The sequence below is a fragment of the Mustela nigripes genome, chromosome 8 (assembly GCF_022355385.1).
Source record: "Mustela nigripes isolate SB6536 chromosome 8, MUSNIG.SB6536, whole genome shotgun sequence".
NCBI classification, from domain to species: Eukaryota; Metazoa; Chordata; class Mammalia; order Carnivora; family Mustelidae; genus Mustela; species Mustela nigripes.
Genome location: NC_081564.1, coordinates 17,046,595 through 17,056,241, shown reverse-complemented (window position 1 = coordinate 17,056,241; position 9,647 = coordinate 17,046,595). Strand labels below are relative to the sequence as shown.

Below are 9,647 nucleotides of genomic sequence, written 5' to 3'. Positions count from 1 at the left end.
TACCTTGAAATCACGTACCTGCCCCTGAGTTATCCCCTTTCCTTTTGCTGGGGGCTTGCTGGCCTGCAGAGGAGACAGGCTGCGTGCGGCCACTCAGCCAGGACCATCGTGGGTGAGAGGCTGGGCTTTTTCCTCTTGTTGCCTGGACCCGGCTCTGCCCCCTACTCTGCGTGACCTTGAGCAGGGCATAGCCTCACTTCAAGCCTCAGTTTCCCCAAAGGACTGCTCTGAGCGTTCTATGAGCTGATATGATGCAGTATCTGGAGTGTGGCAGAGGCCAAGGAAATGTTAGGCATTTGTATTATGAGGCTTTGCAGGCGAGGAAGCCGAGGCTTGAGAGAGGACACTTGCCCAAGGTCATGCAGCTCATACGTGGCCCGTTATCAGCCCCCTGGCCTTGATTGTTGTCCCCCGAAGGGTCCTGCTCTAGGATGGTTTTCAAAGCTCACAGATGGCATAAAGGACCAGGGGCAGGTCTGTGGTACAGTTTCCTTTTCCTCAGGTTGTACCCGACCCTCTGGAGAAGAAGCTTGTGGCTGCTTCTGGGAGGGGGAGGAAGGGATGCATCTGGGGGATGTGGGACTCTGCCTCCGCTTGTTCCGGAACCCCCCAACACTAGTCCTCCCACCCCAGCGCTGCAGGTGGGGTAACAGCTTCAGATGCCACCCCATTCAGAATTTAGTGAATGGCCAGCTCCCTTGGCCCCGTGGCCTGGAAGGGGCCGGTCCCCACTCTAAGGTGACCAAGTCATTTATTTTGCTTTGCCAGAGACTTGCCCAGTTTTAAGCCTGAAAGCCTTGAATCCCCAGAGGTCCTTCAGTCGCAGGCAGACTGGGAAGGTAAGTCCCCCTCCTTTGTCTTCTGTATCTTTAGGACCTCTCCGTTTTTTTCAGAACTGTGGATTTGATTCAGGATGAGCTGGGTTGAGGGCTGAGGGGTGGGGACCCAAGGCAGTCCCAGCAGAGGGACTGTCCCATCTCTGATGTACCTGGGGGTCTCAGTGTTCCTCTCTCTATACAGACTGGGGAAGTTTGGGGGAGCTTCCAGAATAGAGGTTCTTTTTTTTTTTTTTTTTAAGGATTTTATTCATTTATTTAGTTGTGAGAGAGAGAAAGAGAGAGAGAGAGAGAGCAAGCCCAAGTTGGGTGGAGGGGCAGAGGGAGTGGGAGAGGCAGACCCCCTACCAATGAGGAAGCCCAATGGGGGGCTCAATCCCAAGACCCTGAGATCATGAGCCACTTCTTGGAAGATTCTCCTGACAACCCCGTCCTCCGCCCAGCGTAGGGTAGGGACCCCTCCTTAGCTCACCGCAGGGTGACACTCTGTTCCCTTGTTCACCTGCCGGCTTCCCCACCAGATGGAAGAGCTCCACGAGGACCGGAGCCCGGAAGAGCTTGCCTTCTGGACCTCAGAGCACCCAGCCTGATGAACGAGTCAGGCTGGGGAGATAAAATAAGCAGGTCTTACCCCAGTGGAATTTGCCATGTAGCTCCTCAGAGCAGGTACTGCTTATGGCTAAAAAGACCACCTGTGCCCCTGGAGGTGGACCCTGAAAGAACGGCTACCTCGATCTGTAAACCTCGGGGAAGTCTGTGTCCCATGGCTTCTCCCACCTGGATTCCCGCCTTGGACAAGAATCTAGAACCATCCTCATTTGCATCCGGTCACTCCCTTCCGTCCAGGGTGGGGCCCTCCTCACCCCTCTTCCCATCACAGTGGGGTTGTGCCTCTCAAGCAGCCCTTCCCAGGAAAGCTTCCGTGTGGTTTTCAGCATGTGCGCGGTCACCGGAACCCGAGAGGGCTCTGCAGGTCCCGCTCTCCTACTACCCACCCGGTCTCAATCCATACCGCCACCAAAGCTGTCACAAACAAGGGGGTGTGGGCCGTCACGTGGCCCTGTCTGAGTAACCACATTCTCGCTTCCTTCTTTCACACAGACCGTTGAGGGTTGGCGGGGTCCGGGACCACAGCCGGGGTGCCACAGCAGTACTCTGGCTGTGTGGGCTCCGTCCCGGGTTGCTACGGCAGAGAAGCCGCTTCTCCTGGGCCCTCGAGGCAGCCGTCCCATGCTCTGCTGAGCAAGGTAAGTGCCTGCTCACCCACCCGCGGGGAGCAGTCGGGGAGGGCGGTGGCCTGGGACCAGCCTGGGGCAGGGCCTGAGCTCTGAACCTGAGCCCAGGGGCTCAGGATCAAGGTCATGGCCTTATTCCACTCAGTCTTCTGGATCCCGCTCCCTCCCTCCACTTCCGTCCTACCCTCCCAGCAGACTTGCCAGCACCAGCTGGCTTGAGGGAGGGGGAGGGGTTCTAAATTTGAAAAAAATCGCAGAAATCAGGAAGATGTCCCTAAAAATCATACGAGCCCTGCTTTCATGGGAGGCACAGGGAGGTGAGGGGATTGGCTCAGAGCAGAGGTAGGTGTAGATCTGGGTGATTCCCGAAAGGGAGAGGGCAGGTGCAGGCTGTATCCTGAGGCCTCTTAGGCTATGGGTCCATAACAATATTATCTCCAAAGTCATGTTTTTCATGTTTTTTATAAAGTTGAGAAGATGACACTGGTCTGTAGCAAATCATGAAAATACTAGAATTAGGATACTAACTAATACTGCTAGCGAAAGAGAAAATAATCATAATTAGAATACATAAACAATGATCAGGGCTCCGGTTGCTGTACTTCTCTTCCTCTTCTTGACCCTCTTGTTTTCTTCTTTTCCCATCTCAGACTTCCAGCCTCCTGAGACCTGGTCTCTGGGTGGGCAGGGAGCTCAAGAGGTGACCCTCCTGGCCCCAGGCCCCTCAGCCGCTTCCTCTGGGGCTGCCGGGCCACACCCGAAATGGTAGATGCTTCCCTCACCAGGCTTGGCCAGCGGCCAGCAGAGATTGAAGCCCGGATGGCGGAAGGGACTGGGCTGCCAGGCTGAGCATCTCCCGGGAAGCTCGGACAGGCAGGTGCAGGGTCTTCTGAGGGGCCGGGCAGTCATCCAGGAATGCTGTGCCTCCCTTTTGTCAATGAGAAAATTGAGGCTCAAAGGGGAGAAGCAGACCCATCGTGGCCTGGATGGGAGGTGGCTGGCCTTGGACTCACTGCCCGCCCCCATCTAGCCGCAGAACCCTCGTGGAGCCCAGGGTGACCCCAGCCGTGGTCTCTTGGTCTCCTTTGCTGAGCTTGAACAAAAGGATGGCAGTGGAACCTGGGGCTCAGGCTAGAAGGAGATAGGATGGCTGGAGTGTGTCGGTGTGTCTGTGTGCTGGTCCATCTGCCTGTCCATACACAGTTCTCCAGACAATCCTCAGTTGGTAAACTAAAACCAAGTGTGGGTCTCTTTGAATTCATTTGTGCAAAATACCTTGCCTCCTCTATGCTAGGCTGCCGAATTCAGGGTCCGGATGGTAAAAGTTGGTTTTGTTTTGTTTTGTTTTGCTTTGGTGGATGCAGGAGAACAAATCTTAGCCATCACTGTGCCCCGTGTTCCTGCACAGGGCTACGGAACCGTAAACAGGCGTATCTGCGGTATCAGTTTAGGGGGATGGGTGGTAATTAGGTAAAAAAGCAGCCAGAAAGGGCTCCTTGATGGGGTCAGTGGCGATGATGAGAAAAGTCAGGAAGGGCAGGACAGCAAGCCCAGTGCAAGAACACACATGTCGGTTGCCTCTACCCCATTCCTGAGTCCCCTCCTGTAATGGGCCTTTGGTGAGCCCCCAGGAGGCCAGGCCTGCCAGTGCTGGGGACCCTGTGGACACCCTGTCCTCTGAAAGCTTGCAGTCTGGTGGGGGTGGGGGTGGGGCAGCACTGTGCCTGTGCCCCACTGGGCAAATGTCACAATACCATCTAAGTACCTGCCTGTCTGCTAAGCCCTGAGCATGGGGCGTGAGCAGCAGGACATCTGTGGTTCCCATTCTCTTGAAGTTTATGGGTCAATGGGAATGGAGTGTTAGATAGTAAACAACATTTTAAAGATATAAACAATTGTGCCTGAGGCAATCCAGGTTGGCTTCTTGGAGGAGGCATCATTTGCTCAGCTCTGGAGAACAGATGATAGGAGGTGACTGTGAGTTGGATCTGGAATGAGAACAGCCAGGGGCAAGTTGCTGAGCCCTCTCCTACTGGGTTCCTGACGCTAGGTGCCAAGTGGGTCTCGGTTTCTCTCTCGCATCTTTCACGTGCAGTTAGTAGAGGAGGTGCTAGGGCCTGGGTGAGCCAGTGATTCATGCATAGCTCTTAGATCAGTCCCTGGAGCATGGTTTACACTTGATTCCTGTGATTTGCAAGCTGGGGTTGGCCCGGGGTTTGGTGTAGAGACAGTTTTCTAGGGCTCCCTAGGCCGCCCTCGCTGTCAGACAAGATCAGAGGTATGTCAAAGCTATTCCAGGGTGGGGTTCTGCAGGAACACGGGGCACAGTGTCTCTGCAGAATGACAGAGACAACAGCTTGCCATTATGGAGCACTTCCTGTGTGCTAAACACTCAACCTGAACCAGCTCTCTTCGACCCACAGCCACCCCACAAAGTGTATGTGCTATCATTGTCCTTGAGTTCCAGATGTGGGCCCTGGGGCTCAGAGAGGTGAGTTCAGTTGCTCAAGGTCACACAGCTTGTGCATGCCAGAGCTGAGCCTTGATCGGGTTTGACGCTGGACCTGATGCCGAGTTGGGCCAGGGCCTGTCCTGGCTGCCAGGACTGAGAACTGCCCTGGGGTCAGCGTGGGGTGGAAGGAGTGGGGGACACCTGGGGCTCGGTTTGACCTAATTGCTGATCTGGAGCCTCCCCTTCTCTCGGCCTGCTGTTCAATCCGCACCCTGAGATGCTTTGTCTTTCCAGTCCCAAGCTTACAAACTCTTGAGTGCAGGGATTCCCGGGATCCAAGATTCTGACTGTGAAGTCCCAAGCTTCTTGGAACTGCCATGGTGTCCTTCCCGAGCAGCGCTGGGGTTGCCGCCTGCAGCTGTGTCTGGAGCAGGGCAGGGCCCCCCAACCCCTCCGCTGCCCCTGCCAGCAGCCTGCCCCTCCGCAGCCTGGGTGGGGCCCCAGCAAAGCAACCTGGTTTTAGGGTAAAAGACAGGAAATGGGGCATATCTGACCTACTCCGCTAGACAAGCAGGAAGACAGGACGTAGCAGCTCTTTCCCTCTCTCAGAGCCCCTCTCCTGTGGTGAGTGACCGCCTTCCTGCCTCTGGGAAGAGAAAGGTGTAAGGGGAGGGCTTCACCACTCTGAGGAATTGCCTTCAGTCTTTTGAGCCTTGCTGTCCTCATCTGTGTAATGGGAATCGTAGCACCCAGTGCAGGTGTGGAATGGTCCAGCCTTCTGATACGCCGTTCTCATTGTATAACAATACATTGATCTTAGCAAATATTAAAGTCAGGATCTTACTTGCCAGACACAGTGCTCACACTCCGCCCCTCTCCTTGCCACCTGCACAGCCCCCTCAGAGCCCCAGAAACCCCGGGAGCTGGATTTTCTTCCTGTAGAATGAGCGGATGCCTGCCCAGCTGCAGCCTGGCTCATGGCTGTGGTGTTCATGGTCCCTGTCATCCCTCTCCCTTGAAGCCCGTGGAGTGGCAGGCACCAGGCTGAGGTGACCAGCCTGAGGCTGAGGGACTGAGGCCAGGGGTAAGGGGATGAGAGGTTTTGAGCGCTAACAGTGGGAACACCCTGGACGAGGTTGTCGCCCCCAAATAGACCTGGGCTGGGAGATGGGGCTTTCCTGGTGTGCCCTGTCTTATCTCCACACACACGGCGCTCTCTGCTCTCCTGCAGGACCCCATGGCATCTCTCACTGCCCCTGGGGGAGGTAGAGAGGCCACCGCGGCCACACCTTCCCTGACCCTGAGCTTTCTCTTTCCTCTGCATCTCTGTCCGCAGCCCCGAAGAGGGTTCCCCAGTAAAACACCCCTACTGGATGCCAGATATCAGAGACCTTCCCTGCAGCATGCTATCTGATTCTCAGATTCTTTCTTTCTTTCTTTCTTTCTTTCTTTCTTTCTTTCTTTCTTTCTTTCTTTCTTTCTTTGTCAGAGAGAGAGAGAGAGAGAGAGTGTGCTCATAAGCAGGCAGAGTGGCAGGCAGAGGCAGAGAGAGAAGCAGGCTCCCTGGGATCATGACCTGAGCCAAAGGCAGAGGCTTAACCGACTGAGCCATCCAGACGTATTCTTTCAAGCCAGATTGCTTATTTTACAGTTAGGGAAACTGAGGCAACCTGCTAGGGTTACCCTGCTGCTGAGTGGTCTCCCCTCCAAGCTGCCTGTGCATGCTGGGCACGGTGGGGATGGGCACAGGGAGAGGGCAGCCGCCCCTTCCACGCCTTCCTCCCCGTCTCTAGACTACAGAAAGTTGGGTCCTGACTCATCAAGGTGCATCCTCCACCCAGGAACCAGGGGTGGGGCCTTTTGTTTTTGTCCCCACCCTCTCTGCTTCCAGGAAGTGGCTGAGGGCTCTGCCTTCCAGGAACCAAGAACTGCCAAGTGGGTGGGGGTGGTGGGTACAAGTCTTGGTAATTTTGAAATACAGATCCTAAAGTTCACCCTGCCTCCCCCAAAAGCAAAGTAAGGCAGAGATTACCCCCAAGCAGGAACTCCACCCCTGTGCAAAGACACTCTGCCTCCTAAAGGCGGGTTGGGAGGCAAAAAAATGCACATGCCCATGTGTGGGGGGGAGGGATACATTTATTAAGCCCCTACTGCAAGCCTGGAGCTTTAGAGTCCATCATCTGAGTCCATCATTCCTTTAATAGCTCAATGAGATAGATGCAGATCGGTATCCCCATTTTACAGATGAGAAAACCGAGGCTCAGAAATTCAAGATCATACAGCTTAGAAGGAACAGTGCTGGGATCTGAACATGTTTTTGTCTGACCACATGGTCTGTGTCTCAGTCCTGTGCCCTGCATAGCACCTAGTTCATATGGGACAGAACTTTCTGGATGAGATGGCCCTCAAGGTCCTTCTTCTTCCTCTTTTCCTTCTTCTTCTTCTTCAAGATTTATTTATTTATTGAGGTGGGAGGGGCAGGGAGAGAAGGGGAGAGAGAATCTCAAGTAGACTCTGTGTGAAGTGCTAAGCTGACCGGGAGCTTGATCCCACGACCCTGAGATCATGACCTGAGCCAAAATCAAGAGTCAGATGCCTAACCGACCGAGCCACCCAGCTTCCCCAAGGTCCTTCTTATTCTTACCCTGCCTTCCTTCTCTCAACTGGGTCCCCAATCCCAGCCACAGAAACCAAAACCAGCCAGCTAAGATCCCCAATCCCAGCCACAGAAACCAAAACCAGCCAGCTAAGGTCTCTTCCAAGCCATTCAGCTAGGTCAGGTTTCTCCACAGAGCTTCCTTAATCTTCCCCGGGCTCCAGTCAGATCTCTGCCACTTGCCAGCTGTGTGCCTTTGGGCAAGCTGCTTTACCTGTCTGAGCTTATCCCTCCTCAATAAAATGAAAACAGTTGTGAAGGCCTGATGTGTCTGGTGCCGGTATCCTAAAGTTTTGTTTAAGGAATTATTTTAAGACATGATCAGAGTGACATTTTATTTTTATTATTTTTTAAAGATTTTATTTATTTATTTACAGACAGAGATCACAAGTAGGCAGAGAGGCAGGCGGGGGTGGGAGAGCAGGCTCCCCGCCGAGCAGAGAGCCCAATATGGGGCTCGATCCCAGGACCCTGAGATCATGACCTGAGCTGAAGGCAGAGGCTTTAACCCACTGAACCACCCAGATGCCCCCAGAGTGACATTTTAGAAACTAACGTCAACTAACAGGTGAAGGAGATCAAGTTGAGCCTGGAAGCCCCTACTGCTTGAGTACTAGCTACAGTCACTCAAAGGAGGAAGAACAACTGGTTTGCTCTAAATTATGTGAGGTACAAGGGAAATATTGGAAATGACCCAGGCTCTGCTCCAGACACAGTGCTTGGGATTGTGCCCTGCTGAGGGTATAAGGTCCAAGAAAACCAGGAATACCTCAATCCTGGCCCAGAGCACAGCTGTCACTCCCCACAGGTTCTTCAAGTGCACGATTCTGAATCCCGCAAACAACCCGCTAGTGCAGGGGGACCATGAGGAGAGCACGGATGTTCACAATGCCAGGAAGAAAGACCAAGGGGAGGGTTGAAAGGAGAGGCACTCTTCTTTCTGGGCTGGTCAGGGGGCAGAAGCGTTCCAGGAGAATGGGCCCCCAGGCAAGTGAGGGGACTGTCAGCTCCTGGAGGGCAGGACCGTTCTGAAGAGATGGGAGTTTTCTCCTGGCCCCATATGGTTCAGTTGAAGGCTCTGGGCCCTTACAGACTTACAGGAGAGGCTTACTGATGGAGCCCAAGTAGCTGCCCTTTGCTGGAGCTTGCAATGGGAACGAAGGACTAAGGGCTTCGTTCGTAGGCACTGCCTGTTTTGACCTCACAATAAACTATGAGGTGGGTACCGTCATCCCAGTTGTGGAAACGAGGACAAAACCAAGCAGAGACACTGAGAGAGGATGGGAAAAAATGAGAATCTGAGGGACAGGCCAGCCCTGTGCAGGGCGGGAGACAATTCGAAGGAAAGTAGGAGAGAGGGATGTGGAGACACGGGTCAGGAGCAGACTCCAAAAGGCCCCAAAGGCCCGAACGAGCAGCTTGATCCTGTTGACCCATGGTCTCCAGACTCGCTGGCTTGTGGACCCCATCCGTGGACAATATATGTACATGGCTCTATCCATGAATTGTAAGCAGGCACTACTGGGCTCGTGATAGATGATGAATGTGTGCAAGACTAGAAATCACAAGGGGTGACATAACTGTTTAATGAGAAGCTCTGAGAGTTGTTTTCTATAGCTCAGTGGAGTCTTGCCTACAGTTTTGCAGTTTGAATCACCAAGGGTAGGGAGGTAAAATTTCTAGGCACCATAGAGGAGAGTGGCGGGGCCCTCCGGAGGGGCCTATGGATGTTGCTAAACAATGATAGTTGCTCTTTGTGGGGGAGGCCCTGTGTACCAGGCATGCGCTGGGTCCTGTAGATGCTTGACGCTAGGTGCCTGCCCCATCAGACATATTCCTGGCTCTGGCTGTCCACCAATGCAGTAGAGGGGGCTTGGCAAGCCCAGGGGTGAGGCTGTCCTGATGTCCCTCTGTCCATGTCTCCCCCCAGGTGCCATGTCTCTGCAAGTCCTCCTTCTTCTGATTTTGCTGGGCCCTGACAGCAGCCTCCAGCTGTGGGGGATAGGGAAGAATGGAACTCAGGAGGCCCCAGATGCCCTGCTTGCCCGGGGCCGGAGACAGGTGGATGAGGACCAGGAAGAGGACTCGTATGACTATGTTACAGAAGGCACAGGCCCTCCAGAAATGCTTACAGATAACCCTGCGTCTTTGGCCCTGACCCCAAAACTTCTGGCGGAGTTGGCAACATTGGGGCATGGAAATCCTGAGCCAGACACTCTGGAGGTGGCCACAGGGAAGTCGGCTAGCCTGGATGCAGGAGGGGTGACCCTGGGGAATATGAGCATGGAACTGACCACACAAGGCATTCCTGTCACACTGAACCCACTGACCAAAGAACCGGCCACTACATTACCTCTCATCACAGAGGCTCCATCCACAGAGGGGGCTCTGTCTACAGAGTGGGCCACTACTGAGGCCCTGTCCACAGAGCCAGCAGCCACAGAGGCACTGACCACGCAACCTGCGGA

At 54.3% G+C, this 9,647-nt stretch overlaps 1 protein-coding gene across 1 annotated transcript in view; it reads left to right on the top strand.

The window, feature by feature from the left end:
• Window positions 1-1,915: 1,915 nt before the first annotated feature.
• Window positions 1,916-9,647, top strand: part of SELPLG (selectin P ligand) — a 9,129-nt gene continuing 1,397 nt past the window's right edge. Inside the window, 2 exon segments of the mRNA XM_059408618.1 lie at window positions 1,916-2,083; window positions 9,110-9,647. The exon segment at window positions 9,110-9,647 is cut by the window's right edge and continues 7 nt beyond it. Coding sequence (XP_059264601.1) covers window positions 9,115-9,647 — 533 coding nt within the window. The 5' untranslated portion in view covers window positions 1,916-2,083; window positions 9,110-9,114.